General features: G+C 30.0%; 4 protein-coding genes across 13 annotated transcripts in view; 3 read left to right on the top strand and 1 right to left on the bottom strand.

The window, feature by feature from the left end:
- Nucleotides 1-488: 488 nt before the first annotated feature.
- Ugt316A1 (UDP-glycosyltransferase family 316 member A1) lies at nt 489-3342 on the top strand. The gene is made up of 4 exons (XM_065503829.1): nt 489-1343; nt 1400-1829; nt 1890-2121; nt 2252-3342. Exons 1-4 carry the CDS (start codon nt 871-873, stop codon nt 3067-3069), a joined length of 1953 nt encoding a protein of 650 aa, XP_065359901.1. The 5' UTR covers nt 489-870; the 3' UTR covers nt 3070-3342.
- Nucleotides 3343-4256: 914 nt separating this feature from the next.
- Nucleotides 4257-5410, top strand: mRpS26 (mitochondrial ribosomal protein S26). The gene is made up of 3 exons (XM_065503673.1): nt 4257-4578; nt 4633-4921; nt 4990-5410. The coding sequence occupies exons 1-3, from the start codon at nt 4370-4372 to the stop codon at nt 5191-5193; spliced, it is 702 nt and encodes a 233-aa protein (XP_065359745.1). The 5' UTR covers nt 4257-4369; the 3' UTR covers nt 5194-5410.
- RpIIIC53 (RNA polymerase III subunit C53) lies at nt 5212-7415 on the bottom strand. 2 transcript variants are annotated; one of them, XM_065503671.1, is made up of 6 exons: nt 6982-7415; nt 6528-6907; nt 6179-6256; nt 5944-6083; nt 5623-5880; nt 5212-5560 (listed from the first exon to the last, which is right to left on the bottom strand). In XM_065503671.1, exons 1-6 carry the CDS (start codon nt 7260-7262, stop codon nt 5417-5419), a joined length of 1281 nt encoding a protein of 426 aa, XP_065359743.1. In that variant the 5' UTR covers nt 7263-7415; the 3' UTR covers nt 5212-5416. The 2 variants fall into 2 exon arrangements, with proteins under 2 accessions (XP_065359743.1, XP_065359744.1); XM_065503672.1 differs by lacking the exon at nt 6179-6256 and having other exon boundaries at nt 6982-7414.
- A 282-nt stretch (nt 7416-7697) lies between these two features.
- RhoGAP71E (Rho GTPase activating protein at 71E) overlaps nt 7698-17906 on the top strand; it is a 53066-nt gene continuing 42857 nt past the window's right edge. For 8 of the 9 annotated variants that reach the window (XM_065503230.1, XM_065503233.1, XM_065503231.1 and 5 more), the window contains exons 1-2: nt 7698-7946; nt 8281-9495. In XM_065503230.1, coding sequence (XP_065359302.1) covers nt 9047-9495 — 449 coding nt within the window. In that variant the 5' untranslated portion in view covers nt 7698-7946; nt 8281-9046. Of the gene's footprint in view, nt 8057-8280; nt 9496-17906 lie in introns of all 9 variants that reach the window. The other variant, XM_065503228.1, reaches the window with a different exon arrangement.

The raw sequence follows: 17906 nt of genomic DNA, 5'->3' as shown, positions 1-17906 counted from the left end.
ACTATGTTCTTATATACGTCGTTGCAAAGGTCTTTGAAAATCTATTATTGGATATCCATGTTGTCTATATTAATGACTTAGTAATCCAGATATAGGTCAAAAATCGAGGTTGTCCTGGTTTTTTCTTCATATCTCAGCCATTTGTGGACCGATTTTGCCAAAAATCGAGGTTGTCCTAGTTTTCCATTATATCTCAGCCAATGTAATGTAAGTTATTTGGGGGCTACGGAAAGTTGATTACATACAGGCGGATATGACTATATAAGATTTGACTCCACTTTTATTTCAATTAAAATGGAATTTTTCAAAATCTCTTACTGGCTAGAAATAACAGCAAACAACAACTCTTTTTTTATAAATTTATCAATAACCTCCATTGTTGTGCTTAAATTGGCTTGGTAACCCTACTCAGAACAGCACAGCTGTATTATTGACATTTGTTTACATTGTTGTTGTTTTTTTTTTTCTTCTTTTGTCTTAGCTTAAAGTGGGGTTGTTATTTCTCTGTTTTGTTTATAATTCGTATTTTGCAATTCACATTTCAACAAACAAATACGAAAAAAAAAATCATTACTTTATTGGAAAATTAATAATTAATAAAATTAACATAGTTTTCACATCAACAACATTATGTAAAAGAAGTGCAAATGTATATATAATCTTTTTGGAAAAATTTTACACTCAAAGACAAAGAAACAGCAGCAGAAAAAAACAGGATTATTATTCATTGAAAATTGGGAGGGGATGGCAAAAACCAGACTTTCAACTTAAACAGCAGCAGCACACCTACATATCATAATATTTTGTTATACCCAAATGAATGCAGTAGCAATAAAGTAAAAATCGAACTAAGAATATTGGGGCATTAAAATGACAAACATTTTTTCGATATGGTGCTTACAGGTTTTATTTGTAATTATAATAAATCCCTTACAAAGCCAGGGAGCTCATATATTGGCCGTGCTGCCTAGTGTATGGAAATCCCATTATCTATTTGGCCAACACATTTTGTTGCAATTAGTGGAGCAGAATAATCATACAGTAACCTTAATAAGTCCCTACGAAATGGATAATATGGAAATGGGAAATAGTTTGCCCCCAGAGAAATTTCGTGAAATAAAAGTTGAGGGTTTGTTAGACAATTGGCTGGAAATGGGTTTATCATTTGATATAGAAGAAATGCATGCAAAATCCGTAATGGAGCATTTTACCCGTCTCATGTATGCCACCACCAGTAATACTGATTGTATATTGCAAAATTCTAAAGTACGAGAACTGCTGCAGTCACCACAAAAGTTTGATTTACTAATAGTTGATTTGTTTTTAAGTGATGCCCTGTTGGGGTAAGTATTTTTAAAACAATATTATGTTATTTCTTCTCTAAAAAAGACATTGTTAGGTTGTCATTTTACTATCAAGTACCCACAGTGGTTTTGAGCCCCAGTGGCTCGAATACCTGGTTAAATCAACGTTTTGGCAATCCCCAAAACGCTGCCTTGGATCCTAGCAACTTTTTGCCTTATGCCAAAGATATGACATTTTGGCAGCGCTGTGTCAACACATTGATGGCTATGTTCGAAAAGCTTACCTACTCCTTTTTCCATATGATCTCACATCAGGCTGTTTATACTAAACACTTTGAACCACTATGCCAACTTGCCAACTGGTGTAAAGAACTACCCCACCACAAAGAACTGACTGAAAATCTATCATTGGCCTTAATAAATACACATCCAGTTTTGCAATATCCACGGGCATTTCTACCCAATATGCTGGGCATTGCAGGCATACATTTGAAAACCTCACAAAAAGAATTACAATTGCCAAACGTAAGTCTGAAATGTAATTTATTATGCAAACATTATCGATTAATTTACATATATTTTTAGCATGTTAAGGGATTTATTGAAGGAGCCACACAAGGAGTGATTTACATGAGTTTTGGGGCCAATATTTATGATTTTCCTATAGAAAAACTGCAACTATTTTTTGATGTCTTTGAATCACTGCCGGAAATGCGTTTTATAATAAAATACGATGAGCAGGAAACTTTGCCTATAACTTTAAATGTTAGCTCACAAATAATGATACACAATTGGTGGCCTCAGCAGGCAATATTGGGTAAATAAGAACTATATTTAAATCTTTTAATATGTGTAACAATTATTATTTTTATAACCAAACAAATTTTCACCTATTGTTTTCATCCAAAATTTTTTTTTAACAAAATTTGTTTCTTGTTTTATTTTAGCCCATAACAATGTTAAAGTATTTATAACTTCTGGTGGTTTTATGAGCATTACTGAAGCTCTTTATTTTGAAAAAAATATATTGGCCATACCAATTACCCCAGAACAAGTTGTATTAACTGAAAAACTTTACCAACTAAAGGCGGCTTATAAGCTCAACTACAATGACTTAACTTATGACCAGTTAATGTATGCCATACAAAACCTATTGGGGGACAAATCCAACTATCAGCAATCTGTGAAACAATTAAAAAATCAATTATTACAAAACTTGGATAGCATCACACCCATGGCAAAAACTCTTAATGCCATTGAGATGACATTGAGCACAGATGGTTTAGATTACCTCAAGCCACATTCACATCATTTAAACTTTTGGAGTTCTATACTGATCGATGTAATGTTGATATTAATTATTGGTCTACTAACCATACTAGCCATACCATTTCTACTGACCAGTTGCATTTTGAAAAGGTCATATCAAAATCAAACCAAACTCAATTTACTCAACCAACAGCAACAAACGCATCGTTATCATTGCAAAGTCAATGAATTCCTAACTACAGTACCCACTCTGCGAACTTGTGCTAATGCCAAACATCAACGTCCTGAAAATGATGAAGAAAATACTGATGTTCAAATGCGTTCAGAAAGACGTAGAAATTCCGATGTAAATGAGAAACGCAAGCGTTTGTCATCTAATAGTTCATCGTGTTGCAACTGTTCTGTCTCATCGTCATCGGCACCCACTACACCGCTGTCTAAAAGAGATTCACCACTATTCGATCAGGTTTCCGGAGACACCGATAAAGACATATGAAAGTGAAGTTGTTAAACTGAAAAACTTCACTTCACTCGTTTTGTTAAAATTTAAAATTAATGAAGAATAATATTGTTTTCTGTTTTTCTTTTTTTATAAAGTACTTTTTGCGATAATTGTTATTTTATATATATTGTACTATGTGTGTTGTGTATTTGTGCAGTACATGAATATTTAATTATTAAGAAAATACAACAAACTCAAGCATCACTAATCTGTATGTGTTATGTACGAATTTATTAATAAATTCTGTGAAAGAAAATTTAAAAAATACCTACATATGCGTTTTATTTTAAAAGTAAAATAATGAAAAAGGTATTTCATTATTTTTTTGTAGTTTACCATTATGGAACAATAGTGAACGCCATTGACCGTAACATGGCGATAATTTTCATTGACTAAAAAATCACACCTCCGGCATGAAATCCACAACACTTTTTGCATGCAATGGAATCTCTTGAAACACATGGGGGTTTGTTGCTCTACATATGGACAAACACATTTATCTAAAAATGATCTGTGGAGTAAGCGCTCGTTTGCGGATTTCACTGTTATTAATATGTATATCTTGACACAATGATGTTTTGATATTGCCGGAAAGAATTTAAGGATGCGTTGGAATCAAACCTCAAAATTTTTATGTACCTATTGGCAATCCTCTTAAATCCATATCTAAAAAACTGCAACTAAATCCATTTTTCTTTATGGCTATTGTACCCAGCACACTCAGTGCATTCAACATTACAGAAATACGTTTTATATAGTTTATTTATGTTATGTACCTTGTATATATCCTGAGATTAGATGATTGTATTAGTTTTTCACTTCAATTCACTTATTAAACATTTGTATATGAACATAATACATTTCACAAAATTTCACTAACAAAACGACCTGTTTCCAACGATTGTAAAGGTATTTCCGGTTTTTTATTTTCATACCCAAATGAAGCTTAAATAAGATTTTAGTCCACTATTCAATAATTTTTGGTGTTATTAATTAATTTTGTATACTTTTACTTATTTTTTAATTTATTATTAGTTTTATTAAGAAATCTGCCATATATTTTTTAAATTCCTGTACATTAAACTTTTCTCTATCTAGCGTTGCCAACTTATGTTTTGAGGTGAGTTTGTCAATTAATTCCCCCCAAACAGCTGTTCGTTCATTCGGTCTTTTTGAACTGTCAAATCGCGTAACATATTTCATTTTCATTTCATTAAACACATTTAACGTGAAGTTTTTTGAAATAATACAGAAAAATCATTAATAAAACATAGCAATAAATTAAACAAACAATATGTTGCGTGCACCAACGGGTATTTTGCAACGTTTAGCTTTGACTGAAGGCAAGACCGGCCAATCGGGTTTGGCTTTGGAGTTTGTGAGGTGGAGGCGCAAGCCCCGTTGGCTGCCCACCGCCAAATCAAAATTGTTCCGTGTCCCGGAAAGAAAACAACAAACACCCGAGGAAAAGGCGGAATTAATGCGTTTGCATAATAACTACAAGTAAAAACTCCATTTATTCATATGAAAACATATATTTATTATTTTAATTCTTAGAACACAACTGCGTTCGGTGCGCCTGTTTTTAAGAGAGGAAAACCAACGTCTTGATGAGACCTCAACAGCTGGTCATTTTGTTTTAACGGCCGAACAGGAAGAGGCTGAATTCCAACGTTGTTTGCAGGAAAATCAAAAATGGAATCAAGAAATTGCTGCAATTAGAGAGCAACGTTTGGCCAAGGAAAGCCAAGAAAAATCAGAATATGTTAAGGAACGTTTGAGATTGGCCCAAGAACGTGAAGAGGAGAGAATGGAAAAAATTGAAGCTTTAGTTAAAAAGGAAAAGGTATTTTTATTAAAAATAAACATTAAAACAATATTCTTTTTATGACCTTTGTTATTGTTTGTTAACAGGAATTATCGAAAACCTTTATTACCCGTGAAAATCTCGAGGTGGCTATCGAGCAGGCCTTGGCCAATCCCGTTGACTATAACTTCGCCATAGATATGCGTGGCAATATCTACCGAGGACGCACTAATACCCCCGGCAATACCTCAGGTGGTCAAAATCTGCAAACACTTTCCGAAGCTGAGGACCGTGTAGAGGTGCAAAATTAAAACAAATTTCATACACACTTTTTTTAGATTTAAGCCTCAACTATTGTTTATTGTTGCAAATTAAAAAAAATGTTAATTTCTTTTCGTAAAACAAAAGGGTTGCGTATATATAAAATATAATGCCGATAGCGCTAACAAAAAATAGTAGACCGTTGTGAAGCTGTATATACAAACATACATGAGAAATAATAATAAAAAATCCTAAACATAAAACGAATGTATGCTACAGTTGTTGTTGATCTGCTGTTAGAGACTGCTTAAGTAGTTGTTCCCAATCTGGTGTGGCGGTTATTTTGGCTTGTATAGGTCCTAAATTAATCATATTTCCACTGCGCTCATCACGATTACAGCTAATCGACATTAAATCCTATATAGAAGACAAAATTATATAAATATTTTGTATTTTATTATTATAAAATGAAAAACAACCTGCAGAAATCCTGTTTCCATGCCCATGTCCAAATCGAAGTAGGTTTCACCCAGCAATAGTTTAGTTTTGCCCGATTTGTAGCGTATCAAACGCCCCACTTGGCCTTCATCCATTTTCTTCAACACATTTGCTTTAACCGGCTTTTTCTTGCGTTCAGTAGGATTTACAGGTTTTGTGGCTTCTGTTGAGGTGGAAGGTTTTTCAGAACTTTCTGGTGAATCCTCGTCTTCTTCCACACAGGGTAATGTGTCAGGCAGCTACATAAACATAATTGATAAGATAAAAATATCGATTTGATATCATTAGATTCCTTAACTCACTTGCATTAAAAATATCTGTGATTGCGAGTTTTCCAGCAGTTCCATTAACGTTTGAGGATAACGAGGCAATGGTTTATTTTGTTGCTCTTTTTGTTGGGCCACTAGCAGGGCTTGCATTTGGGATGCTATGGCTACAGCATCTGTTTAAAAATAGCAATTATTATTTTTTATTGAGGTTTTATCTATTGTCTGTCTTTTAAAAAAATCCTGGTTTTGTTGTACTCCTTAAAGTTACCTTCTTGTGAGTCACCTAATTCCGCTTGAGCATTAGTTGATTCCAATTTAACCTCAGATTTAATATATTTCCATTTGCCTTAGGTATTATAAAGGGCCACAATTTTAATAGGGTTTCAAGGATAAAGGTTTTAATGAAATTAGTGAGCCGTACATGTTTAAAAATAATGGATATTATTGGAAATTTTAGGCATTTCTATAGGTTTAACTACACATATCATCTGCACTTTTCATTCCATTCAAATTAATATGGGACTTTTTAGAATATAACCGGCAGTAAACATGCTTAACTTCCAGCTAATATTCTCATTTCCTGTTATTTTGTTTGTTATTTGTAGCTATTTACTTACCTTCATTTAATTGTACGGGTATTCTATCCAAATCAGTCTTTTGCTCTAATTCATCATCGTCATCAACATCATCTAGGGATTTCAAAATATCTATGTCCTTGGCCAAGACAGCCTTTAAATCTAATTTCTTTTCACTTTTTAACAATGTGGGCTTTCTCATGGCCGAAGGTGTATCATCCACATCCCGGCTATAACCCGAGGACCTGGAGGTGGGACGTAAATTGACAGCTCCTGCTCCCTCCGAAAAAACACCAGTCGTTTGTATTAGTGAGGATGCACCCCCACGACCGCCTCTCGAGCCACCTCTGGTTCCACGATCCGCGCCACGTCCCCGACCTCTACCCCTGCTTATGGTAGTGTCCTTAGACGTTTTTACATTGCTATTAGAATAAATACAGAAAATGTTTATTTTCGTACTAAAATAAAACACTGTTTAATTTCATCATCTACTAACGTATTTTTATTTCTCACAACATTAAGGTTGGGTAAAAATACTTTTTTATTCGCTGCTGCAGCACCTCCGCCTCTCCCACCCAATGTCAAGTCCCTGGCTGGTGTTAGGGAGGACAGTTTTGCAGTTCCATTCGACATTATTGTTGTTGTGGAAGACGACTCACGTTTAATCGTTGACACTGTTGTTGTTGCATTTGTTTCAGCCGCATTGTTGACAGCTGCCGTTGAGGTGGGTTTCACAGTATTTGTAGAGGCAGGCATATTCGCATTATTAGAGGACATACGTCTATTTCAATAAAGTTCTATTTTTCTATACAAATTCTCTCAATTTTGTGCGTAATTTGTAGTTAGAATAAATATAAATTTAATTAATTACGAGTTTTCTGCTAAATGTAATCCATGAAAGCAACGTTTTTTGAAAAAAAAACACGACAGACTGTCAAACGTCAAAATAACACACCGTTGTATGAAAAGGTAGTAGAAATACTACTACTTTGTTTTGTTTGACAATAAAATGATTCATAATTTTTTTTAAATTGGGTTTTTCGAAATATGAAATGAAGGGGCCATCAAGCCTGTCAAACCAATAAGAAACACACGCTGTGTGTGTGTAAAGCGTTTGAAAGTGAGCTAAATGAAAAGTAGTATTTTTAATACTACTTTTTTACAACTGTTAGCTGAAAAAACGACAAGTTTCTCAAAATGAGAAACTTTTATTTTGTGTTCGAAACTCAAAACGAGTAGATGTCTGTGACGGAGCAAAAATCAAAGCGAATCCATACAAAAAAAGTGTAAAATACACACAAGTTCAAATTAAATAAATAAAAACAATTTAATAAAATTAAATTGCATAGAATCAATTAACGTCTGGATAATCAACAATTAACGAAAGAAATAAAGTGAATAAATCTCAATGAAAGTGAAAAAAAGAAAAAAGTGAAAATTTTTTGAGTTACAAAAAAGTCTGTATGTGTTAATTTTCTGTCTGCTTCTTCTTCTTTTTCTTACTGCCTCAAATCAATCCAGGAGTTGGATGCGCTGCAGCAGCGACTATTTCGAATGTGTCTTCATACAGGGTATATCTATCTTCCCCAAAGTGTTTGAAATATGCAATGAATGTTGTGTTATTTTGCTGCTAACAGCGGAATCTGACTGCTGCAGCATTGTTGTAATAATGTATTACAAATTTTAATAGAAATATTAAATTTTTTTAAGTATGAAGACGCCTACGCTGCTGCATCGTAATGTTTATTTTTTTTTAAATTCTGTTAATTTTTTACATTCCTTTTTTATAAAATAGTGCAAACTCAGTTTGTGTAAGCAGGATAGAAAAACACAATAACAACAAAATACAAAAGCAAAATTTTAAAGTGAAATTTATTTTGATTTTTCAAGAAATTTAAGTTAAACAACAACAGCAGCAAAATCGTCTTCAATGAATATTCTTCATTATTATTAATTAAGAAATTCAATAAATTTATGAAACAAAAGCAATGCAACAACAAAGCGAAAAATGTGTGTTTATTTTTTTTGTTTATATTCTAATTAATAACGTTGATTCCTATTAAATAAAATAAAAACGAGAGAAAAGAAATAATAATACGAAAAGAGTATATGACAAGAAGAAGAAATACAAACAACAACAATAATAAATGAAAATTTTGTGTGAAAATGAAATTGTTTAAATGTGTGTGTATATTTGGAAAATATAACAACAACAAGAAAAAGTAGAAAAAAAAATAAACGAAGCAAAAAAAAATATATATTAAAAACGAGAGCGAGAGAAATGAAAAAAATAGCATTCCAAGAATAACATGTTTTAAGAAAAACTTTTAACAAATAGTAAAATTAAAAATTTTTCTTTAAATTTCTATTTAGTGTGTTATTTGTGGGGCATTTAAAATAAATCAATTCAATTTTATCAAACAAATAAGCAACAAAAAAGTCCAACACAGTCTCGAGAGACTTTTTGTAATTGATTGATTTTCGAAAAAAAAGAAAAAAAAACGAAAATAAAACAACAAGAAATATCGCCCACACATCAAAAACACACAACAATAAGCAACATGTCTAGCTGGGCCGAACGTGTTCATCGCCGTGCTGCTGATTTCGGCAATGTGGTTACTTCATGTGGCCATCCCGGTTCATCGGCACCCACGTATCCCTATCGTTTGGAAAAGGTAAAGTTTGGTGTACCTTTGGAGGAGGTGTGCAAGAACGACAACATTCCCGGACCTTTGCTGGTTCTCATTTTAAAACTCAACAAAGAGTCACCCAATCGCCGAGATGTGTTTCGAGCACCCGGCCATCAGGGTGCCATGAAAAAGTTAATACATTTTCTACAAGCCGGTCGCTTGGTCAATGTCGACAATTATTCGGTGTATACGATTGCCAGTGTGCTGAAAAAATTCTTACGCAAAGTACCAAATGGTATTTTTGGCCGTTCTGGTGAAGAGGAGTTATTCGCTATAATTGAATTGTCCAACGAATCGGAGCAAATAGATCGTTTACACAAGTAAGTGGTTATTATTTTTTAGAAACATTTAACAAACACACATTTTATAAACATTGCAAAAAATTAGGGAGTTATATTAAATATCTTTTTAAAATGTTAAATAGTTTTTAGTATTGGTATATTTCAGAGATATGTGAAATAAATTGGTTATTAATAACTAATAAAGGTCGAAAAATATATGTTACATCGATAATTTAGGACAGTATGTCAATAATTTCTCTGATGTCTAATAACGCATGCGGACTTCGTCCCCAAAACTAACTTTTGTAAAGCCTTTTTGAAGTTAAATTAAGCTCTATAAGGTTATTTTACTTTACATCGATAATAGTGATTTAAAAATATTTGCTAATCTCTTAAAAGTTGGAAGTTATAAGCCTTGGAAAATTTAAGTTCCGTAAAGAAGGCCAGCCATATGGTAACATAGAGACGAGACCTAATTGTCAAAAACTTAAGTATTGCAACAACAAAACACATGCTGTTGTAAGAGAGCTAGTATACTTTAAGATAAAGATTGAAAAAATTTGCCAGATTAGAAACCGTAATTAGAAGGGTCAATGAATTCCCAAAGTTTTTGTGTGTTTCGTAAGCAAAGACCTATAAATTAAATAAAATTTACAGTACGACGGAATTTGCCAAACAAATATGTTTGACAAAATTCTGAAAAACTTAAATTAGTGAAAGCTAAACAAATTTACAAAGAACTATGATTCTGTCCTATATTTAAAATTCTTTTGAATTTAATTAAATAAAAGTAAAATGTATTTTCCTTTTATATTCTTCATAGTGAGTTATATATAATTTCGTCATTCTGTTTGTAATATCCACATTTGCGACCACAAAAAATATATATTCTGGATAGTTATAGATAGCGGAGTCGTGTCTGTCTTTCGGTTGAAATCAAATTTCCAAAGCCCCAACATAATTCACATACATGATTGATATAACAATATATTCGCTATAGTCCTGGTTCGGTTGCTATTTAAAATCGGGAAAAACGGCCCAAAAATTGCTTAGATATAAGATATTAGTGCTGGTTCACACAAGTCAAGTTTACTTGAGCAAGTCTTGAGTTTATTGTAGAGAGAGGAGAGGAGATTGGAAAGATTTTCCTGCTTTTAAAAGCTGCGACTACTTCGATTTTTTCAACAAATTTTTTTTTTTTCAATAAATTTTTTTTAAAAGTTTTTTACCAATTTTTTCACCAAAAAAAAATTAAAAAAAAATTTCACCAAAAATAATTTTTAATATTTATATTAAAGTAGAAAATAAATTATCAATCACACAATTTTTGTAACGTCAAACAAAAGAAAATATGAAAAAATCAAAGTTTGACGTTATATGGCTAAATATTGAAAACTCTCCCTAGTGATTCTACCTTCTACAATTATATCATGTATTAAAGAACACTTTGGTGAAGAGTATAAAATATTCTTAATTGTTATACATATTTAACAATTACTGTTAATTTCGAATTACTGACAGTTTTTTGTATTCCAAATATGTAATACATTCGCTTAAGAACTCCCATATAACATTTTGCGAAACTGATTTTTTTATAAAATAAAATTAACTCCTAAGGCCGGGGGAAAATTCTCGCAATCGTAATTGATATAAATTTCGAACTCTTATTATTAAAGATACTAAATAGAATATTTTTGAAATACATACTAAATAATAACAATTTTGTTTATTTTCCATAACCTCTTTTTTCATTTATAAAATCGGTCATCTAGTCTGTTTGAGTGTCATAAATAATGAAAAGAGAAATCATTAATTTGGCTAAAATTTTTGTCATTTTTATCTGAAAGTCAATAGAAAATAAAACAACAACAACAACAACCAAACAGCCATTCAGACAATTCATATACAGGCCTATGGAAGCGACATCATATAGAAAAACTAGAAGCGCCTACGTGTCTTCAGTTTTATTATGTTGTCTATAATTTAAGTATGTTTTTGTTGTTGTTGTTATGCAGATGTTGTCCTCGAAAAACAAATACAACAACTAGAAAAACATAAACTACATGATAATTTTCCAGTTTTTCTTGCTTGTTTAGTTTCATATGTTTATGTTGTTGCTGTTGTTATTGTTTACCTACAAAAACATGACTGCAATTATTATACTGCTTATGTGTGAGTGTAAGTTTGCAATTGCACAAAAATCAAATTGATTTTCATTTGATATTTATTTATTTGATTTTCGTTTTATTTTTGAACTTACAAAACAAAAAACTTGTTTCTTTTCAATTATTATTTATAAAAAAAACACTTGTTTTGATTTAATGCATTTATCATTAAGGCGTATCTCTTCTCTTCTCTTTGTTTTGTTGTTGTATGCAATTCAACCTGTCTTGTCAAAATTGTTATTAATTTGTAAATGTGAATATGTATGTATGTAATTAGAGTTGCCAAATTAACTCTAAGTATGGCTATGATAAAAAATCGCTAGAAAGTGTTAAACAAAACTCTCTTTTTAAAATTTTAAGCCTTATTTTAATTAATTTATATGTAATTGTTATTCATATTTAAATTCTAGCTAATATTTCTTTATTAATTATATCATAAATTGCCACTTATTCATAATCAATTTTTAATTTTATGAAACTAATTTTGTTTTATAAACCTGTAATGAATTTAATAATTGATTATGAATAAAGCCTTTTATAATTAATATTTTCATTTCTAACAAGTCAGTCTTAATTTGTTTTTTGCTTTTATACTCGATTGCATTATTTGTTATTTATTTTCAAATATTGCAAAATTGAAATTATTTGTTCACGCGTATAAAATAAATTTATTTTGTTTGCTGCTTTTGTCTTAAAGTATTGTTTTTTTACCTGTAATTTGTGTTTAGTTTTATTTTTGTGTGTGCGTTATTTTTTTATTTTTTTTTATTTTTATGTTCATACGTAAACATTGCAATTAGAGCAGAACATTTGTAATCAACAAGTATTTTATTACTATAATTAATTACATACAGACGTATGTACGTAAATACGTTTGTATGAATTTTTTTACTTATTCGGTTTAGTTTAAGATGCCACTTAAAGTTTAGGAAGAACACGTCAGAACTCTATTAATAGTTTGTTCTTTTGTTGAATGTGTAAAAAAAAATGAAAATCTTCTTTGAAAGACAAATAATTTATGATGATACAATGTTTTTGTTTTTAGTTTTACAAGGGTAATTAATACTGCATTTGAAAGACCTATCCAACATCGTATATAATGCCATAGAAATTGGGACAATGGGTCAAAATCGGGAAAAATATTTTTAACCCAAATAGGTTTTTGTCAAAATTTTGTTTAAACTTTACCATAAAGTATATAAGTTACGCCAAATCCGAATATAGATCTCTTATATGTTTATTCTGAAATCATGAGTTTGTTTTTGTTTTCAATTTATTTAAAATATATTCCCTCCGAATTCACTTCCTTCCACAACACTCTTGAACGTGATTTCAATAGACACATAAAATTACGAAATTTCAAAATAAATTATCCCCTTTTTCCACCTTTTCAAATTCATTCATTCATTTTCCCTAAACTTTAATAAGAAATGTATTGGATGTGTATATTTCTTTTACATTCAAAGAATTCTTTATAGCCAGCCATCAGTCCCACTACAAATATATATAGTCGTTTGTATGTATTTTGTTGTAGGTTTTCCCTAATCGTATAATTTATATATATTTTATATAAAAAAAAATATATATCTTTACATTGATAAAATGCTTCTCTTTTAAAAAGCTATAAAAAAAACTTTTATTTGTTTTTCAATATTTGTTTTTGTTTGCTGTTTAATGACCACAAAATGTAGGTCTCATTCAAAACGATTACGAAGTCTAATGTGTAGTGGTAGTATGAAGAAATTCTCATGAATATGACGCCCTAATGCAATGTGAATAAGATATACATACAGACAGACAGACATATAAAACAACAACAACAATTAAGGGCTACTTCAACAAATATTAATATTTCGTAAAATACTGAAAATTCAAACGTATAATGTGCATTCATAAGTGGCTTTTATGATGCATAAGTAGCAGACGTAAGTTTAAAGAAATCTTATCAATGAGAAGTATGATGAAAACTTATTTGATTTTGGGTTACGAAATCTCAAATTGAAGATAGTTTGAATAAAATTTATTAGCCGTTTTTATACCCTTTACCATATATAATAAATAAGTTTGTCATTCCATTTGTAATTTGTACATTTTTCCTTTGCGACCCGATATTGGAGTCGTTAAAGCCATATCCATTACTAGTACCTCGACTTTTGACATATTTTTATCTATATCGGGTTTACTAATTCATTAACATAGACAATAAGCATATCTAATGATAGACAGTTCCAACTACTTATATGTATATAGAAATTCCCACCGACAATGGGTCAAAATCGGGAAAAATATTTTTTCTTCCTAATTTGTTTTAACAAAACTTTTTTTTTTCCAATTTTTGATCTTTGCCCAATTTTTTTCGTCAACATTTTTTTTCTCCAAAATTTTTTATCTGTTTTACTTTTCATTCACTATTTTCAAATTTTGTATAAAAAAAGTTTAAAAATTATTTGAAAACTGAGAGATCATACAAAAAATACTCGTAGTATAATTGTTTTCCGGTCATGTTTCTGAAACAGTCCTTTATAGAAATTTATTAAAAAAATTTTATTTATTTTTCATTGAATATTGTTTCGCTCAAATTAGTTGAAACTAGAACAAACGCATGTTTCTATTATGTTTTTATATTTAGTTCAAAGATGTACTATAAAAAAATACATTTTATTTTAATAGATTGAAATGTATGTCAGTATTAAATAAAACATTTGCTGTATTATTAGACGGGTATAAACCTATTTTACGTATCATAAAAAAATTATGAATAAATGTCAATAAAACTATCAACGAAAGAGATAAAAATATCGATAATTTACACACATATATTTTAACCCTAAAATGTACATAAAATAAAAACTTGTCTCCCTGATTTTATAGCTTAATATTTGATATATATAAAATATCAAGCTTTTGGTCTTACATTTACCTGTTTTGTAGATCTTAGTTGATTTTAAACAAGAACTGCGACGACTAATTTAATGGTGGCTGACTTCATCGTCAGCGGCTCAAAGCCGGCTGTCAGAGGACTAAATTTAAAAAGTGAAATTCCCAAAATTTTTTAAAATTACTAAGGAAATATTTCATATTTTTTACAATTTCAGTTATTTGTCTTTAGTCCTCTGACAGCCGCCTTTGAGCCGACTTATACTGAACAAGTTTGGGCGGCGGCGACTTTTTTTTATCGGCTGTAAGGCTCAGTCGCCTTATAAATGTTAGGCGCAGGTCTCTGACTCAGTTATATTCATTTTGAGTGAGGAAAAATAAGCTTTGATTACATTCCCTTGGCATTCATGCCCTTATTAAGGTTAAATTTTTCACGCACAAACCACATTATCTACTTATCACGATGTTGTTATTTCTTTCTTTTCATGTGTGTAAATTTACAATTATGACTGACTTGACGTGAACCATATTTGCTGTATAAATTTGTATTTTTTTTTGTTATTGTGACACGCATTTGTACAATTTACCTACAATTATAATATGAGACTTACATATGGTACGTTATGCACCACGAAGCATTTAAATTAAATACAAAAAGAGCAGACTAAACTAGACACTATTCATAAGCTAAAGAAAGTAACTGCGGGGTATAAATAATATGTTTTTTTTTTTGCGTACATCCTTTCACTAAATAAATATTTAGTTAAGTCATATCATGTGTACAATTTAACCTAATGACCTATTTTAATTCTTGTCTTTTTTCCACAAACCATTTTTAAAGAAAGAAAATGTTACATTTTTGTAAAGAAACCCAAAAACTATAACACTGTAATTCTAACAGTGTAAATAATTGCAATAGTGTTCTGTTGTTGTTGCTTTTGTTTAGGAAAACAAAATGTGCAATATTTGTGTGTCTGGTAACCCTAATGCATTACAAATGTCACTACTCTCTTTTTTGTTGCAGTATGTATTTTCCAAAGAAAACTCTATGTTTGTTATTGTTGTTGTCTATTTTAAGGTAATTGTTTTTGTTTGTTTTTATGAATCGTAATGTATTGGAATGAGTTTGTTGTCATTAGTAGGGAGCTAAAAGATTGACATCAGCTGTAATTATAAAACGGCATGTGGTGAAAAAATAATGAATAGCAAACTAAAATTTATAAAGATTGGAAAAAAAAACAAAGAAAGATGAATTTATATCTAGGTATATAATGATTCTGAGGTACATATTAATATTACAACTTTGTTTTTTTTTCTACTATTTTTTGTTTCACTTTTTTTGGAACATTTAACGTAGACTATATTTTAAATTATGTATGATTGTATCAATCAACCAGCCATGAATGAATGCATTTAGTACAAAATGTCAAAAATATATGATAGTAGACGGAAAATTACTTTAATTTATTAAATTCAAATTTTAAGCACTTTTATACAGTGTGTGATATTACAATGGAAACTTTTTTCAAAACTTCAGTATCGGACATAACTAAAGCGATTCTGGAGAGTTGGCCAATTCCGTAGAAGCTACTTTAGGGCAGGATTTAGACAATTTAAAAAAATAAAATAAATTTTACTTCACTTATCGGTATTACAGAAATGACGGAAAAGTATGTCGCGTGACAAATCAAAAACTAATTCAGACATTCCAATAAGACAATTCTCTGCATTGATAGTTACATTATTCCATTTTAATTAAAAGAAATTTGTTAAATAAATTATGTTCCAATACGCTGATTTTTGCATCTTTCTAGAGCCAGCAGAAACGAGTTATATTTTTGGTCTCGTTCGGGATATCATGTTTATTGCTATGTAAATAAGAACAAAAATATTCAGATTTCATAATTTTTTTCACTTTAAATGTGAACGAATGTCACGTTCGTGACCGCGGAAATGTAAATGTTTTTGAAAGATTTTCATAATTTTGATTGTGGTTGATGTGAAATAACAATTTTCCGTTTACCCTCGTATCAGAATTAAAACTAATAAAATAAATATGACAATTTAAAATGGTGTGTAGTACAATAGTAATATTCAAGTTACATTTTGAGTGTAATTTTTTTTGTTAAACTATTGTTGCGGTTAAACTTTTCATCATTAAAATTTTCTTCTTTCTGTGTATAAGAGTGAGTGCTCATGTGTATAAAAAAAAAGTTTAATGAACGATGTGATGATGAATTCAATAGCAACAGTAATAACAACAACTACAACGACAATAGTTTATATACAAAAATGAACATATTTTTTTTTGTATTTCATTTACGTATATAACGGTTTTTGTTTTGTTAATTGATTATGTTGTGCATGTGTGGAGCAAAAAAAAAATAAATAAATATATAAAAAAAAAATTGTTCATATTGTAGAAATTATATACGAATAACAATACAATTTTTGTACACGCATTTATATGATCACGATAAAAAAAGAGAAGATGATGATGATGAAATGATTTATTGACACAAATTTTTTAATTGTTACAATTAATCGCTGGAAAGCAATAACAAACAACAACAAAAGTTTATTGTATAAGTTTTATAATATTAAGTTTTATATAACACTATATTTTAGGAGTTAAATCGAAACAAATTTGAAATTTCAAAAAGAAATCATAAAATTACATTCAATAGAGGTTTATAAAACAATTGAAACTTTTCTAAATGTTTAACTTACAGATAAAAATATTTAATTTTTGATCGTAAAGTAAAGCTTTGTTGGCACAAAATCAAGTGATTTTAACAGTTTTTTTTTAAATCCTAGTGTTATAGCAAATTTTTTGTATTCCTAAGATTGATCACTCCTAGTGTGATCTGTTTTCTGCTAATAAGTGACATATGTATGTCTTTCCAACTGCCATATCCCATCCATACATATTCATAGCTTCGTTTCCAACTCATTTTATATTGTTTTTTCTTTTCCTAGTGAACGCCCCTTTTATTGTCTCAAAATGTAATAAAAATTTTATTTACATTTGTCATTCATGCTAAGCAATTGTTTTTTTTTTGGTTGTTGCTTGAATTCTTAAAATACTTTTGTATTTTAAAGTCGGAAGTTATAATACAATTTTTTTGTTGCTGTTATTGTTTTCTTTCACTCCATATGACTTTAAACATTAAAACATTACTTTTTTTTATTATGTATTTTATGACCAACTGATAAATTGAAAAAGAATGTCTGGGTTTGTGTGACAGACGACAGCACAAAAACTGAGTCAGTAGCAAAAATACTACAATAAAAAAAGTAGTTTACATAAAATGTATATAATAAAAAACACGAAATGACAATTGCAAAAATAATTAAAGATTTGTATAGTACATAATATAAATATGTACCAACAAAATGTATGATTTA

The sequence above is a fragment of the Calliphora vicina genome, chromosome 3, assembly GCF_958450345.1.
Source record: "Calliphora vicina chromosome 3, idCalVici1.1, whole genome shotgun sequence".
Lineage (NCBI taxonomy): Eukaryota > Metazoa > Arthropoda > Insecta > Diptera > Calliphoridae > Calliphora > Calliphora vicina.
The sequence above is the reverse complement of the archived record's forward strand: the minus strand, read 5'-3'. Positions and strand labels throughout refer to the sequence as shown.

Excerpts from the sequence above, each read along its gene's own strand:
- Ugt316A1 (XM_065503829.1), top strand. The coding sequence starts at position 871 with ATGACAAACATTTTTTCGATATGGTGCTTACAGGTTTTATTTGTAATT. Across the intron at positions 1,344-1,399 it reads TTAAGTGATGCCCTGTTGGG|GTTGTCATTTTACTATCAAG; the intron begins GTAAGTATTTTT and ends AGACATTGTTAG. Across the intron at positions 1,830-1,889 it reads AAGAATTACAATTGCCAAAC|CATGTTAAGGGATTTATTGA; the intron begins GTAAGTCTGAAA and ends ATATATTTTTAG.
- mRpS26 (XM_065503673.1), top strand. The coding sequence starts at position 4,370 with ATGTTGCGTGCACCAACGGGTATTTTGCAACGTTTAGCTTTGACTGAA. Across the intron at positions 4,579-4,632 it reads CGTTTGCATAATAACTACAA|AACACAACTGCGTTCGGTGC; the intron begins GTAAAAACTCCA and ends TTTAATTCTTAG. Across the intron at positions 4,922-4,989 it reads CTTTAGTTAAAAAGGAAAAG|GAATTATCGAAAACCTTTAT; the intron begins GTATTTTTATTA and ends GTTTGTTAACAG.
- RpIIIC53 (XM_065503671.1), bottom strand. The coding sequence starts at position 7,262 with ATGTCCTCTAATAATGCGAATATGCCTGCCTCTACAAATACTGTGAAA. Across the intron at positions 6,084-6,178 it reads ATTAGGTGACTCACAAGAAG|ATGCTGTAGCCATAGCATCC; the intron begins GTAACTTTAAGG and ends ATTTTTAAACAG. Across the intron at positions 5,561-5,622 it reads TGGAAACAGGATTTCTGCAG|GATTTAATGTCGATTAGCTG; the intron begins GTTGTTTTTCAT and ends TCTTCTATATAG.